At 35.7% G+C, this 18,161-nt stretch overlaps 1 protein-coding gene across 1 annotated transcript; it reads right to left on the bottom strand.

The window, feature by feature from the left end:
- Positions 1-16,843: 16,843 nt before the first annotated feature.
- LOC130850348 (olfactory receptor 140-like) lies at positions 16,844-17,770 on the bottom strand. Its single transcript, XM_057729814.1, has one exon. The coding sequence runs from the start codon at positions 17,768-17,770 to the stop codon at positions 16,844-16,846; it is 927 nt and encodes a 308-aa protein (XP_057585797.1).
- Between the last annotated feature and the right edge of the window lie 391 nt (positions 17,771-18,161).

Raw genomic sequence — 18,161 nt, 5'->3', positions numbered from 1 at the left:
CTGATGGGTAAAGTGTATTGAGAAGTAAGGAGATTATGTCAAAAAATGATTTACTTGTCTTTTCCAAAAGTTAATTTAAGTAATTCTACAGCCAGAGTGTGGATAATTTTTGACTCACCCTCATGTGTTTGTGTGTGTGTGTGTGTGTGTGTGCATGTCTGTGTGTGTATACTCATCACATTGTACAGCTTAAACAGGCACCATTTTAACTTGTCAATTATACCTCAGTAAAGCTGGTTAAAAGAAAAAAGACTACATAAATTTCTGGAAAAGAGCAAAACTGTAAGAATAGGTATAGATCAGTGTTTGTCAGGACCTGGAAGTAATGGAAGGAGGTGATACAAAGGCACATAGAGAAATATTTTTGATGATGAAACATTCTTCATTTTGACTGTGTTGGTGGTTATATAACTCTATGTACTTTATCAGTATTTGCAGTATTTAGACTAATAAAGATGAATGATGTACTGTGAAGTTTATATATTATATAAAAATGGAAAACAAAAAGATTCCCTACATTGAAACAACAGACACTTAGTAAATGTAATAGAAGATAGAATAGGATATACAGTAGCAGCATAAAAAAAAGTAAAAAGGACTAAAGTTACAAGAATTATATGAGATTTATAAGAATATAAAAGAAGATCTGTTAAGTGGAAAGACCTACCCATTTAGTGGATAAGAACTCTCAGTCCTCTAAAGGTATAAACTCTTTCTAAAGCAAATCTTATGGAAAACACTAACTAAACTTAGTTTTTACTAGACTAGCTTGATTGAAACTTAATTTTAAAACACAAATGTGCAAGAATAGACATAGTTCTCATAAGAAATAGTAATACCTAATAGTAAGAAGCCTAGGCTTATCAGGTATCAAAGTGTATTTTAAATCAAATGCAATTACATAATGTATTAAATGGTTCATGAATAAGGAGATCAATGGAAGATCATAGAGGCCTGATTTGGATCCAACCACATAACAGAATACAGAATACAAAGTTGGGATAACAAGCCCTCGGGAATATAATTATGCATGTATAAAAATGGCCATTTAGAAAAATAATTAAAATGTAATACCTACTTAAATCCTTATAACAAAGTAAAATATAGATGGTTCAAAAATGTAAACATCAAATATACAACAACAAAAAATTAAATGTTGAAAGAAGGTGAAGATTTTTTGTTGGGATTGAATTATGGAAATACTTTCTAGGCAAGAAGTAAAAGCCAAAGAAAATATTGGTAGATTTGAGTAAGCGAATGTTAAATATTCTACATGACCAAAAATTCCTGCACAGTATAAAAGATTAAAAACAAATAAGTTGTGAAAATAATTCCACACGCACAGTCAACAGGATAGTATACTTAGTATACAGTTAAATCAGTATGGAAAAAGATCAGCAATCAAATATTCATTAATAGGCAATTCATGGAAAAGGAATACAAATCATTTAAACATAGAAATAGATAATCAAATTAAATTATATTTATTGAATTTCAATTAAAGAATACAAATGAAACAATTCCCTTAATCAGATTGTGGAATATTATAAATGTATATGAAGCCCTGGGGGTTTAGAATGTGGTCAAACATATATTTTCCAGAATGAGGGGAGTGGTGAGTTTGGTACAATCTCATGGATGTCATTTAGGCAATAACTATGAACATTAGCCTTTAAAATACATATATTGGGATTTCTCTGGTTGAGAATCTGCCTGCCAATGCAGGGGACACAGTGTTCGATCCCTGGGCTGGGCAGATCTCACATGCCACGGAGTGACTGAGCCCATGTGCCACAACTACTAGTCTGCAATCTAGAGCCTGCAAGCAACAACTACTGAGCCCATGTGCTGCAACTACTGAAGCCTGTGGGCCTATAGCCCTGCTCCACAAGAAGAGAAGCCACTGCAATGAGCAACTTGCACACCACAATGAAGAGTAGCCCCCGCTCACCACAACTAGAGAAAATCCATGCACAGCAATGAAGAGCCAATGTAGCCAAAAAATAAATAATAAATAAATAAATAAATAAATAAATAAATAAATAAGAAATACTCTTTAAAAAATTCATATATCAGTTGACTAATTGTTCCACTTCTTGGACTCATACTTTAAACATTTCAAAAATAATTTATTGCATCATTATTTATCACAGAAAAAGATGGAAAAACCCGAAGAGGACCAGATTCCACAATGTTAGTGTATATTCATAATGTTAAGCAGTATGAGAAAACTGAAAATGAGTTAGATCTATATAGACTGGTACATAAAGATCTTCAGGAGACTGAGCAGAAAAATGTAAAATTTACACACAAAGACATAGACCCAACACATATATGAAAATATTCTTGTTTTGGCAAAGATTATTACTTAACATTCTCAGGAACAGAGTATAGAGACTGCATCTTGAAGGACTGGGAGACAGCGCATGGGATGGGGAGGGGGGTTATTCTGCACAATTCCATTTTACAAATATTCTACACTTAACATTGATTATTATACATCATACTTCAAATTTTTATTTAAAAAATAAAATATTAAACAAAGTTTCATATGTGAGGCAAATGAAATTGAATACAGAGGATAGCCTATATAGCATTAAATATTTTATCAAATATCGTAAAATGAATGAAGTTAAAAGACAAAAAATTAATCTAAAATAAAATGGTATTTGAAAGTAATAAAAGTAAATGCAGAAATTAGTTGAAATTAGCATACCATTATAGAAATTTAATTGACTACTCCATTACATATTATTTTTCTCCCTAATGTAAATGTATTCCAACTTTCTAGGTGCAGTAGTGAACCAGATATTATACAGTTTACATTCTTGCAGGGAAACTGAACATATGATTTATTCTTCAATTATAAATATCATATATTATTTAGAAAAAGGGACAGTTTGCATCAGATTTACAAAAATATTTAAATTTTGGAAATTGGCCAAATTATCAATCATTATCTTCATGATGGATAATGTACTTATACAATAGTTGATGTGCCTTTTTTTCTCCAGAGTTTGTTTGCAGCATTCATAATCTCTGACTTTCTCAGAGTATAGATTAATGGATTAAGCATGGGGGTTATGATTTTTAAAAACATGTGCAGTGATTTGTCAATGGGGAAGGCCTTAGCAGAGCTTGCATACATGAAAATACAGGGAACAAAGAAGCAGACAGCCACAGTGATGTAGGAACCACAGGTTTAGAGAACCTCCTCCCTTCCTGACCTGGGTTCTTCAGAGAGTGCAAGATGACTCCATAGGAGATGAATAAGAGCAGAAACACATAGTACAGATCATTCCTCCACTGGCCACACAAAGATGCCAATGACAGAAGTGCCAGCACAGATGAGTTTCAATAAGGGGTCCATGTTAGAGATAAAGTGATCAATGACATTGGGGCCACATAATGGGAACCCATAAATAGTGCTAAGTTGAATTACTGAGTTCAGAAAACCTCCAACATAAGACACCATCAGCAGTACAACACACCCTTTGTCTCGTGATAACCAAATAATGCAAGGGCTTACAGATGGCCACATAGTGGTCATAGGCGATCACCAACAGAAGGAAGACTTCTGATCACCAAGACCTCCTCTTTAAAAAACTGAGTCATACAAGATTCAGAAGATATGGTATTTTCCCCAAAGGACAAATCTAAAATGAATCTGGGGGAAATAGGAGAGAAATAAGTGGCATCCATAAATGATAAGCTAGCAAGAAAAAAGTACATCGGTGAGTTCATGGCCTTACTGACAGTTAGAGTCACAATAATGAGCAGGTTCCCCACCATGGTCAAAATGCAGAAGAGGAAGAATATAGCAAAAAGTACTTTCTGCTCCTTTGGATTCTGCGTGAGGCCCAGGGGGAAAAAATAAGTTACATTGTTCCTTGATTCCATCTAGTCTGTGCAGGAGTTGAGCTTACATGTTTTAAGAAGTTTACCAACAAAATAAGTGGGAAAAATTTTAAATATATTATAAATTTCATCTTTTATTTGTGCATTCATTCAAAATAATGTGTATGGAGTATCTATGTCCAATGTGTCATGGACTTTTTTTTACCAATATGAATAAGGCATAGAACCCTACTCTCAGTGATACAATATATAATAAGGAATCAGACAATTCCAGGCCCATGTGATAAGTCCCATTATAAGAATATTCACAAAATGCTAATTGTCACAGTGTGAAAGTATACCAATCAGACTGAAATCAGGGAAGCCTTTCTAAAGAAACCGATGCTTTAGCTAAGTTTTAAAGGACAAGTTAAATAACAAGAAAGATGTGAAGGTATTACATGAAAAGGTAATGATTTTATAAATAGTGTATTTATAAAGTCATAAAAGTTTAAACTTGAGACCTACATAAGCTAATTTACACAGTCATTGTGAGTAGATCAAATTATTAATAGAGGGTCACTGCCTTGAATTGTCTCAGAACTCCTTTCTGAGGGACATTAGTTGGGTATTCCTCCTTTTCTTGATCAATAAATAATGAATCAGTCAAATCTTGTGTCTTCAGTTGTATCTTTATCCTAATTTGCAAAGTTGTATAAGCAACATCTCCAGTTTTTGACATCTCTAGTTGGCTATCAATTTAGTACTTAGAAAACTCAATTTAAAACTTTCCACAATAAAAAAAGTAATTTTTTCCTCTTTTACTGTTGATGGGAATGTAAATTAGTTCAGCCACTATGGAAAACAGAATGGAGGTTCCTTAAAAAACTAAAAATAGTGTTACCATATGGTCCAGCATTCTCATTCCTGGGCATATATCTGGAAAAGATGAAACCTCTTAATTTGAATAGATACATGCACCCTAATGTTCATAGCAGCCCTATTTACAATAGCTAAGACATGGAAACAACCTTTGTATCCTGAGTCCATCAACAGATGAATGAATAAAGATGTGGTATACACATTATATATTTATATACATATAAAATAATATATAAATTTAAATATTACTCCACCGTAAAAAAGAATGAAACATTATCATATTCAGCAACAAACATGGACCTAGAGATTCTCATACTAAGTGAAGTAAGCCAGAGAGAGACAAATATTACCTGATATCACTCATATATGGAACATTCAAAATAATACATATGAACCTATCTACAAAACATAAACAAACTGGACTTCCTTGGTGGTTCAGTGTTTGAGATGCAAAGGGCATGGGTTCCATCCTTGGTTGGGAAACTAGGATCCCACATGCCACATGACATGGCCAAAAAAAAAAAAAAAAAAAAAAAACAGACTCATAGACATATAAAGCAAACTTATGGTTGCTAAAGAAGAAAGGGGTAGCTAAATTAGGTGTACAGAATTAACAGATACACACCACTATATATAAAATAGATAAAGGGCAAGAACTTACTGTATAGTACTGGGAAATACATTCAGTATCTTATACTAACCTAAAATAGAAAATAATTTGAAAAAATAAATATATATACATATGTACAAGGGTGTCAAAAATTATCTGTCCTGTGGCTGTAGAATTTACAGAAGTTTTAATGTAACAGGAATGCTGATAATTTTTGACTAACCCTCATATAACTAAATCACTTTGCTGTATATCTGACATGAAATTAATCAACTATAATTCAAAAAAAAATCTGTACCCCATCTCATTAAATGGTACCATCTTCATTATAATTGCTCAGACACAAAAATCACACAATCTTTTTCACTCTCTTATTGCTCTCAGATTACTTATTGATAACTTTAACAAATTCTGTTTTCTCTACTCTCAAAATATATCACAAATTTGATCATTCCCTACACACACACCCCCAATTTCCTTCTTGGCCCACTGCTATCACCTCCTGACAAATCTCTCAACTTTTATTCTTCCCTTCAACAATTTATTCTCTTGAAGCAGCACAGATTATACACTTTAAATATTGTTCTGGTTATGTCTCTTAACAATTCAAAACTGCCACAGTGGATTCCAATCACATAACTCACAATTTAATGTAACTCAGTTAACATTTACAGTAGCAAGAATGGTAATCCCCATTTTTAATGTAAAATAACTAAGGGCAAGAACATCTCATTAATTTGTCCAAGAGCACACATTTTTAAATAACAAATGTAGAACTGGAATCTAAGCTCAATTTATTTCAAAACAATTTAATATTTTATATAATAAAGCCACACATAATTGTGTTTCCTGTTTCTCATCTTTTTCTGTTAGTCATACCATGGAAGATTTGTGGAGGCTTATTCACAATCTGAAGGAAGATTTTTCAAATTACAAAGACCTGGAATTTTTCTTCATCCAGTATGAAAATGGAGGGTAAAGGCTGCATTATTGCTTGAGGAAGTATTTTATTTTTCAGCTGTCTGTACATTTTCTTAATGGAATTTTCTGATTTTTCAGAAAATAATATCTTTATTTGCACTAGAGACTATCTTAAAGAAATTCCATGGTGACTGCAAAAAAGCAAAAGCTTGCCATGTTAAGATAATCTATCAAAAAGAGCAGCAAATCTTATGTTTGCATAAGAAGATAACAACCAGCCATTTCTCAGGGAAATATATCTCAAGTAACTTCTTTTCATACTAATTTCAAGATGTTATAATGTCATTCAATTGTTTAGTCTGTCCTTCTTATTCTGTCATGTTGGTGTGACCACACCACTTGACTTAAGATTTTGAAAGACATTCTTGAGCTTTTTTTCTTTTTTTTTTTGATGCAATTCTTTAAGACTAACAAAGATCCTCCTATAAAATTTATATTAGTTCTTAAAAGGATATAATTTTTTCCCTCTAGAGGTAAAGATAACTGGACATTGTTTCCCTTCTAACTTCATTAGAATTGGGATGTGTCCAAGAATAATTCATGTTTAATTAAGTTCAGTGGACTTTTCCACTAAAATTTAAAAGTATATGTATATGTAAAGATACTACTAAACCACATCACAGAATTTGGATCAGAAAGACATCCATGGAGAAAAAATATCTTTAGAAAGGTTTTGAGATTATTGCCATTCAAGAACTGAATATCTGCCCAATCATTCTGCTCCAGTGAAGATTAATTTATCAAATATTTCCTCATGGGCCTTAGCAAGTTTTTCTTTCATTTCATTATAATTCAATTTATTTTGCTTTCATGTTTGGTTAAATATATAAAACTTGTATCACTAATTTATAAATTTCTTTATTTTTTATTTTTATTTTTATTTATTTTATTGGCTGTGTTGGGTCTTTTTTGCTGTGTGCGGGCTTTCTTTCTAGTTGTCGTGAGTGGGGGATACTCTTTGTGGTGGTGTGCAGGCTCCTCATTGCCGTGGCTTCTCTTGTTGTGGAGCATGGGCTTTAGGCATGTGGGCTTCAGTAGTTGCAGCACATGGGCTCAATAGTTGTGGCACACAGGCTTAGTTGCTCCACAGCATGTGGGATCTTCCTAGAGCAGGGGACAAACGCATGTGCCCTGCATTGGCAGGTGGATTCTCAAACACTGCACCACCTAGGAAGCCCTGTATCACTAATTTAGATGTAATAACTAACTATCCAGTTGTTCTTGTTCTTTTTTTTTTAATTTAAGGTATTTATTTTATGCCACAAACTGCTATGGCTGGGAACACAACAATTAATAAGCAGGGACAAAATCATATAAATGTTCCTTCCTGCATGGATGTTATATTTTTATAATAGATTCAGATAATAAACAAGGAGATAATTTTTAAAAGTAGTTGTAGTCTTATTCAGTGCTTCTAAAACAACAAATAGGGGGGACTTCCCTGGTTGCGCAGTGGTTAAGAATCTGCCTGCAGTTGCGGGAGACATATGTTCAAACCTGGTCCAGGACGATCCCACATGCTGCAGAGAAACTAAGCCTGTGCACCACAACTATTGAGAGAGCCTGCACTCAAAAGCCCATGAGTCACAACTACCAAGCCCCGTGCCACAACTACTGAAGCCTGAGCACTTAGAGCCTGTGCTCCACAACAAGAGAAGCCACCAAAATAAGAAGCCTGTGCACCACAATGAAGAGTCTCCCCTGCTCGCCGCAACTAGAGAAAGCACACATGCAGCGAGGGAGACCCAATACAGCCAAATAATAAGTAAATAGATTACATAAATAAATAAATAAATAAGTAAATAAAAATAAAACAAATAGGGTACTGTGACAGAAATGGTAGGGATAATCATACTATGAATAATGTAATCATAGAAGGCCTTTCCTAAAAGGTGATGTTTAAGCTGAGATGAAAGGATGGAAAGTGACTACCAATGGAAGCACTGCTGTGGACAGTAAAATTTTGTAAAAATTATCTCACTTCAGAGATGACCTGGTCTTTATGTAGAAATCTCTATAAATTTAACATGAATTTTTATTGCTGTACCATGTTGCACAGGAGTGGTAGGAATGTGCACTCTTGTCTTGCTCCAGATTTTAACAGGAAAGCTTTCAACCTTTCAATGTTGAGTATATTGTGACTTGTGAATCTGTCATATGCAGCCTTTATTGAGTTCAGGTACATCCCTTTTGTGCCCAATTTGCTGAGAGGCTTTACTTATTTATTTATTTTTACTCAAGAAAGGACATTGAATATCTATACTGTCAATAAATAACACAAAGAAGAAATTAAGAAAAATGTCCATTTTAATAGCATCAAAGAGAATAAAATAATTGAGTAAACTTAATTGAGAGGCAAAAGTCTTGTACAATGAAAACTATGGAATGTTGTTGAACAATGTTACAAAAGACACACAAAATAAAGTGACATTGATAACCTAGATTACTTATTATTAAGATGACAACACCACCTAAAGTGATCTACATTTTCAATGCAATCCTTATCAAAGTCCCAAAAATGTTATTTCGGAAACAGAAAACTCTATCCTAAAATTCATATAAAATCTCAAGAGATTCCAGATAGCCAAAACAATCACATTTCCAGATTCTAAAATAAAGCTATTGTAATCAAAACAGAGTGGTATTGACATAAAGATAAATATATAAAGTCATGGCCAAGATGGTGGAGGAGAAAGACCCTGAGCTCATGTCCTCCCATGGGAACACCAAAACTACAACCATTTACCAAACAACTATTGATGAGAATGTCCTGAAGACTAGAAGAAAATATCCTCCATTACTAAAGATATGAAGAAGGAACCATGACAAGACAGGTAGCAGTGTCAGAGACACAGTACAGTGAAGTCGCATAGCCCAAGTAAGAACACACAAATGAGAGGATAATTCAATTGCAAAGGTTCTTGCCAAGGAGTGAAGGGGTCTGAGGCCCACATCAAGCTACGTAGCCCAGGGTTCCTGAAAGGAGAAGATGATCAGTGAAAACATGTGGCTTTGAAGGCCAGTGAACTTCCTTTTGGGAGGGCCAGAGTGTTGCTGTAATTCTGTTGGTAGCCAAGTCTAGGACATGGTGTCCTGGTATGGTATTAACTTGCTATTGGATAGATTAGGTCTAAATAAGGCTGGCAGCAAGGCCATGGTGTTCCTGGTGCTGCTGTCTGTTGCTGCTGGATGGGACTGTGGGCCAGCAGGTGGGGTCCAGTGGGCTACTAATGAGTGAGTCTGGATCGTAGAGCAAGTGCCAACCCATCGATCGGACAAGCCATGTTCCAGGGTCTCTGGCTGTGGTAGGACGGACACATTCTTGGAAATAAGAATAACTGGGTTTTATTCCAGGTTGTCCAACTCCTAGGATATACTGCCATATAGTTTATCATTCTCGGTTTCAGTTTCCTCATCTGGAGAACGAGCACCTGTGATAGATGAGTAGAAAAATAGGGATTTGAAGGAGACTTAGGGAATCTGTTCCTTTGAAACACAGCAGCTCAGCTCTTATCTGTATTAAAGGTTTATATTTCCAAGATTTATTTTGAGGCATCTCATGACAAGCTATTTTAAAACAAAGTAGACTAGGACAGATAATAATGTCTCTCTGTCTTAAAACCTATGAATTCATACAAATCTCCATTGACTACTAGATCACATCTCAACTTCCCAGTCTAAGATCACGACCCATCCCCATGGTTGTCAACTTCATCGTTTTATATGATTCATTCCCACTGCAGTAAGGTCCATATCTTACTTCCAGAAAGCATCTTATTCTATTTTGCACAGTGGGAAAGGCCTGGGGCTAAAGGGTGAACAGATTCAGCTCTACACTATAGGCAGGCCACTTACTGAGTACTAGGGTGAGTCAAAAATTTTCCGCTCTCCTGCCGTAGAATTTATCTTAATTAACTTTTAGAAAAGACAAGTACATCATTTTTCAACATAATCTCCTTGCTTTTCAATACACTTTGTACATCTGCCAACAAGCTTTGGTAGTCCCTCATTAAAAAATGGTTTAGGCTGAGCTGCGAGCCACAAATTCACCGCTGTCTTCACGTCTTCATGTGGATGAGTGTCCAACTCCTTCTTGATGCTTAACACTTGTGCGACCTTCCTTGAACTTCTCTATCCATCCATTTTACACTTCCTCATGATAAAACACTTCCTCCATACTGTGCACAAACTCTTCGATAAATAACAACACCAGGTACACCCTCAGAACACACACACAAAAAACAAATCACTGCACGGTGCTCTTCTTTCGTGTGAACCACAAGTTAGGCATCCATTTTTCCTTTCACTGCAGCTACAAATGAATTGATGTAACATGTTCACACCTGCACAACAATGACTGGGGAGACAGTAGCCTTGAACGGAAAGCACTGAGAAGACAGTGCAACTGACAGAAGTTTTAATATAACCAGAGTGCGGATGATTTTTGACTCACCCTCGTATATAAACTACAAATCCTACAAAAATAAAATAACACAATAGTAGTTAAAATCAGTGTGTGTTGAGGAGTTATTTGAGGGAACTGTGGTAAGATCTTTAAGGTTTTTAGTTTTTAAGTCCCACAAAACCCATATGAGATAGGAACTAGCATTATCATGATTGTCTAATGCAGTGGATAAGGCTTGGAGAACTTCTATAACTTGCTCAAAGCCTCTTAGTGTCTATGTGATTAAGTTCATAGCTCAGGTCACTGACCATTGTCCTCTCAAACTGCCCCCCAAGAATTGTATGTCTTTGTTCACTGCACTTTTATGGGAATCAAAGAAGGAACAGGCATGAGAATGTTTGGAGATCACTAGCCAAATGTTCTCCAAGATTATTTATCATTCCTATAAGCTTCCAGATTCCTGCTTCCTATGCCTACATCATCTGTTAAACAAATCCACTACCAATCTTCTTTCAGTTTCACTTCATTTTGCAAATCCCCTTCACTTGTTATCTTGGATATCATCCAATCACTTAATGTAGAGTTATTTTGATAGGACCAGAGTTTCTAATGATATAAAAAATTTAAAACAGATGATCCACATTTCCAAGGATATAAAGAGGAAAACGCTCTCCTGGATAGCAGAGGAATTCAAATGTCATATACATAAGAAATGTTGCTGAAAAGACAGCCATGGAGATGTGCATGTCACTTAGCTATGTTTGATTTTAATTTGTAGTTTCCAGTCCATACATTAGAAGAAAAGTCATTACTAAGATGTTCTCCTTTGAGTGATAGACCTGGGCTAAAATATTGTCATAATGCCATTTTCAACTAGCACAGGATTTCAAAATGTGTAGACTTGCATTATTTCAACTGCACCCCTTTGAGGTTGTGTCTCTACTGACTGAGGCACTAATCACCATGCTAGTGAATTCCCACCCACCCCTGCAATCATCCACTTTTCCCAGGAACAGAGCTTCACTGCAACCAGGCCAAGCTAATGCTCTATAAACTCAAAACAAGCTAATGGTATTAACCATTCAGTTAGTTTCTCCACAACTAAGCTCTCTTCTTCAATAGAAGAATGGCCATGCAATGATTCATCTGCTTGATAATATAGATGAAGAAAAGTCAATTGGACTTGTTCTTAGCCACTTAGCTAGTACTAGAACTGAATTCTTCTATCAGCTAATCTGGTGCTCTCTATATCTTTCCAATCTATTGTTAATATTGTGTCACATCTAAGTGCAGGACAGTTGTCATTATAATGGATTTGAAAATGTTCCTCAGTCAGAAAAAATAAGAACTAAATCCCTTCCTTCTCACTGAATAACAATTAGTGTTCTCAAATGTCATGCTTTCAACTTAGAAATATTGGGGGTTTTAGCTTTCATTTTTTTTCTAACTTCAATTGTAGAAAACATGTCACAGATTACAACTGGTTCATTAACATAATTGACAACATACTCTGGGAAGTCTCCTGAGAAGGAGGAGCTTCTCAATGTTATTCATATTATCCTCACAGGTGATGGGAAAACTCCTGTGCTTGGATGACCTTTACTAACATTCTAAAGTTACTCCATGGTCTTACCTAATCATTTACACATGAGCTAGGGCAGTATTCCTCCATCTTTTTTTCACTGTTGGCCCCTAAAGGTGTTTCTTAGACATTCTGTTTCCTTAATCATCTGCTCCTCAAAAATAGTAATACTACAAATATATTACCTTTTTATGTGCATTGTGTATAGCTCTGCAATATATATATATATATATATATATACATATATATATAATTGTTTTTAAATAATCTATTTTTAAAGAAGGAAGGGACATAATGTGATTACTTACTCAGACCAAACTGAAATTCTAGCTGTGCTTCAAACAACTACTCACATCTATATCCAATTCTTCTCTCCTACATCACTGTCTTAAAAAATGATTATCATCTTACTCATTACTAACAAAACTATGTTTTTAATTTAGTTTTTTACTTGTTTATTATCCATTTATTCCTCACTGGAATTTAAGTTCCATATGAATACAACCCTTATTTCTATTATTCAATTCTGTATACCAAGCTCCCATAACTCTCTGGCCCACTGTATGCACTGAATGGTAGTTTTTGGATAAATTAAGTCAAAATTACCTAAACTGAATTGACCATGGAGCCATTTTTTTTCCAAACTAAGTGTTAACACTACAGGATAACAATGGCAAAAACCCTATGGAAATAGCACCTCTTTAACTCTTCAAGGTGTTACCTCGTGCCCAAACTGAGTACCAATTTCCTCATTGATTGAATCACTCTGTTTTTCTCTAAACATCTTTTTTACCCATGTCACTTTCTTTGAAATTCAACTATTTGTATTTCATTTATTGAGCCTATTACATCACAGTTTTCATGATACTCATAAAGGGAAATAAATCTGCAGAAGAGAGATCATCAGATGACTTTTCCTTAACACAAGAGGAATCAAGAGAGTGCAAGAAGCATAGGAAATGGAGGTCAAAATAGAGCTAAAGGGAAGAAAGTGTCCCCCACCGCAATAATTAGAGGAGAATCCCTCAATGGCAATATCCACAGTGTGGCCAGTGATCAGATCTGTGTTTTGGTATTTTCACGAAATGACAGCAAGGAGTATTGTGAAGTGGGTAGAACAGAGAAAGCAGGGTCTAAAATCATTGCTTAATTCTATTGAGTCTCCTTTTCTTCTTGGATAAAATGGAGCATAAATTTCTTTAATAATTCTTGTTGATACATGAATAGATTTAAAGTATGTAAATAACTTATCAAAATGAATGCCTCATAGTTGACCTCCAATGATAGTGAGCTCATTCATCTCATGTAATGTCTAATATTATCACAGAATTAAAAGTACAGATTAAACCAAAATATTCTTATGTAACAGACCTAAACACTATTTATATATTTATGTCATTAAATTTTAGGAGAAAAGCATTTGCATTCCCATATGTTTCTTTTATTTTTATACTTTATTATTTACTTATTTTGGCTGTGTTGCGTCTTTATTGCTGCACATGGGCTTTCTCTAGTTGCAGTGAGTGGGAGGCTACTCTTCATTGTGGTGTGTGGGCTTCAAATTGTGATGACTTCTCTGGTTGCAGAGCATGGGCTCTAGGTGTGCAGGCTTCAGTAGTTGTGGCCCAGGGGCTGGTATTTGTGGCTTGTGGGCTCTAGAACACAGGCTCAGTAGTTGTGGCACACAGGCTTAGTTTCTTCACAGCATATGGGGTCTTCCAGGACCAGGTTTCAAATCCATGTCTCCTGCATTTGCAGGCAGATTCTTAACCACTGCACCACTAGGGATGTCTCCCCCATATGTGCTTAATATCAGAAATAATCAGGTGGCAGTTCGTCCTCAGGAGAGATTCTTGATGATAAGTGCAAAGGAACATCTAAACAAGCTTTAAACTTACAAATAAGTAAGATTCTTATCTACTGAGAATACCAGACAGCCTTGCACTTCTTCCTTCAGTTCTGACAGCTTCCAAATTTGCAGTTGACAATTTATAATTTGTGCCTCATTAATCTTCTCACCCCTCCACTGAGCCCCTGGCATAGCCCCTAAGACACAATCATTGGCCTTCTTTCCCTCTTCAAATTCCCCATTTGGTCTTAGAGTAGAGATGACATTTACTCAATATTTCTCCTATACTTACCCCTGGATTACAGTACTCTTCTCTTTAACAGTCACAGGATGAAATGAACCATATATCCTTTAGCCTAGATACAGTTGAAATGTTTTGTGCTCACCAGCAATTACAAACTTGGTCATTTAAACAGATTAAGTGCCAATTTTATAATCTTTCAGATCTAGACTTTCTGGGAAAAAGTTTCTACTCTGGTGAATTTGAGAAAGTCATGTACAACTAAGTAAACACTATCATGTCAGTACCATGATAGGACATTACTGTATGTTCAATTTATGGAAGAAATAGCTACATTTAACCACTGAGTTTGAGAAAGTTACATTTTTGAGAAATAACAAGTATTGGAGTGTCATAGTTAGAGGAGCTCTGATTTATGAGTTATATTGTATTGCAGGATGGCCAAGTATTCTCCATCTATACAGAGGAGCATAGCTCGTATCTCCCACTTTCTGAAAGTTCACTTTAGCCTCATTGTTTTTTAGGAAGAACTGCATTTGTCCTTGTTTTCACTAATGGGAAAGAAACTTGAAGGTAATTTTTACTTTTACAAAAATTAAAAAAATTGTTACTATACTACCAACTTGCAGTGCTACATTTGAGGCAAGGTTACAACAAATTCAACACCATCTTCTTGAAAGACAAAGTGAATTATTATGAGTGCAGATAATTTTATTATCCATAGACCTATACTTACCATGGACAACTGGGTTTCATTTGAGAAAGTAAGACTGGGTTTTGAACACCTGGTTTGGAAGTTTGTAGCTGAGCCTTTTGAACAAAATGGCATTCCAGTGTGCTAGTTCCTGACACAATGGGGGAAGCACTTGTGATGTGATTCAAGTAAATTATTAATCATCTCTTGACTTCAATTTGCTTGTCTGTAAAATGGGGATGATGGTATTGGAACCACTAGCTTAGTATGTGGATAAATCAACTGAGGTGAATATGCCTGATAAATAATGTGTTCATTAAATATAAATATATACAACAGACCTAAAGAGCAACAGCTTTGGAACCTAACCATATGAATTTTTGTTGAAATTTGATAAAAGATGTTTATTTATTTTTATTAATTTTTTATTTATTATTTTTGGGGGTACACCAAGTTCAATCATCTGATTTTATACACATATCCCCATACTCCCTCCCTCCCTCGACTCCCCCCCCCCACCCTCCCTATCGCAGTCCTCTAAGGCATCTTTCATCCTCAAGTTGAACTCCCTTTGCTATACAACAACTTCCCACTGGCTATCTATTTTATGGTTGGTAGTATATATACATCTGTGCTACTCTCTCGCTTCATCTCAGCTTCCCCTTCACCCCCACCCCCTCCCAAACCTCAAGTTTTCAAGCCCATTCTCTGCATCTGTGTTTTTGTGCTTGTCACTGAGTTCATCAGTACCATTTTTAGATTCCGTATATGTGAGTTAGCATACAATATTTATCTTTCTCTTTCTGACTTACTTCACTGTGTATTACAGACTCTAGGTCTATCCACCTCATGACATATAGCTCCATCTCATCCCTTTTTATAGCTGAGTAATATTCCATTGTATTTATATGCCACATCTGCTTTATCCATTCATTTGTTGATGGGCATTTAGGTTGCTTCCATGTCCTGGCTATTGTAAATAGTGCTGCAATAAACATTATGGTACATGATTCGATAAAAGATGTTTAAACTTCTGGTTTCCAATGGATCCTCAAGTCTTGATATGGAAAAAGAAAACATATGCTTTATATTCAAGAAAACCTGTGAGCCCTTATTTAAGCAAATAAGAGCAAATTAAGTGTAGTTTCATAATTTATGGCCTAATTTATTTTCCGTGAAAAGAATTAGAGATAGATCAAGAATTAGTCATTCCTCCTTTTCTCGGTGTCTCTAATTTTGCTTTCAATAAATTTGTAGTGAAATAAATACCAGTGATTCCTTCAATCAACTGTTCTGTCCCCATGTATCTAACTAATAAATTCTATTCCTTACTGCACCTAAGGCGAAGCAAAAATAAAAGAAGTTCTGAAATCAGAAAAGTCAATTTCTGGAACTGATTTTTGGAAAGTGGAAAATCAGTTTCATCCCAATAACATATATGAAGAATTTAGTAAAATAACAGTAAGACTCTGAAGTAAAACCTGTTTTACAATCATCAAACTAGGGGTTTATAGTTGTTCTTTTGATTGTCTATTCTGACTCTATGAACATGATATTTGAAGCTTTGGTAAAGTACAAGTAATCAAAAAGCCTAATAAATGTCCAGCCATTAGTAAATATTCAAAAATTGTTAGTTTCTAGGTCTTTTTGTTTTTTTCATCAGTGATCTGCAATTTTCTTTTCTAATTTTCTTTCACAATTTACAACAGGTATAATCCTTCCTGTGTATATAAATCACCACATTCTTGGCACCATGAACAGCCTAGGTTACTCCCCTCTTCAACAAATTCCTCATAGCATTTTTCACCTCTGTGTTTCTCACTGTGTAAATGATAGGATTTAACATGGGAGTGAAGATTGTAAAGAACACAGCCACCAACTTGTCCACAGGGTAAGTGGCCACAGGATGGGTGTAGCTGAATATACAAGGGATAAAATAGAGCACCACTACTGTAAAATGGGAGCCACATGTAGAGAGGGCTTTGTGCCTTCTTTCAGATCCATGGGATTTCAGGGAGCTCAGAATGACTATGTAGGAGATGAGTAGCATGAAAAAAATGAGCAAGCACATGCCCCCTGTGTTGGTTACCACCACCATTCCTATCCTGTAGGTGTCACTGCAGGCAAGTTCCAACAGTGAGAAGAAATCACACATGAAGTGGTCAATAACATTGGGACCACAGAAGGTCAAGTCGACCATAAGGAGAATCTGCACAGTGGAATGAAGGATCCCCCCAATCCAGGCCACCACCACCAGGAGCTGGCAGAGCCCCTGTTGCATGATGGTCGTGTAGTGCAGAGGCTTGCAGATGGCCACATAGCGGTCATAGGCCATGACAGTGAGGAGGATGATCTCTGATCCTCCCAGGAAGTGTCCCAAAAAGATCTGAGTTAAGCAGCCACCCAAGGAGATGGTTCTATTTTGGTTTATCATGTCAATGGTCATTTTGGGGGTAATGACAGTTGTGTAAGAGGCATCTATTAAGGCCAAATAAGTAAGAAAGAAGTACATGGGAGCCGAAAGTGTGGGGCTGAGGGTGATGGTAATGACAATGAGTAGATTGGCCAGCACAGTAAACAGGAAAATAAACAGAAAGACAATGAAGAGTATTTTCTGCAAGTGTGGATTCTGTGTGAGTCCCAAGAGAACAAATTCAGTCACATTGTTGGAAGATATGAGGACATCCATTTAGGAACTTATACCTTCTTGGGCCTGAATTTCCTACAAAGGAATAAAAAATGATACTTAATCATGAAAAAATTATAGTCTGAATTTCTTAGAACAAAAACACAGCAGTCACTGTAACCTTGGAGCAAGTCCTTGGCGCTTTTGCCCCAGTACTTTTTTCAAGTCTTTCTTATTTCTTTCATGATGACTTTATCACTTCAGACACCTAGTGCCTGTCATCTATAAAACATCTAAAAGACAACATTTGATCTGTTATTTACTAATAAAACACTGGACTATGCACATGAGGTCTGGATTCTCTTTCTGGTTCCAACTCCATTTGACTTTGCTACATCATCTCAGTGTCCCATGCTTCTGAGCCCTCCTCTGTGTCTGTGAGGTTACAAATTGT

Source organism: Hippopotamus amphibius, chromosome 3 (genome assembly GCF_030028045.1).
Source record: "Hippopotamus amphibius kiboko isolate mHipAmp2 chromosome 3, mHipAmp2.hap2, whole genome shotgun sequence".
In the NCBI taxonomy this organism is placed as follows: Eukaryota; Metazoa; Chordata; class Mammalia; order Artiodactyla; family Hippopotamidae; genus Hippopotamus; species Hippopotamus amphibius.
Note: the sequence above shows the minus strand (reverse complement) of the source record. Positions and strands in the feature narration are given on the sequence as shown.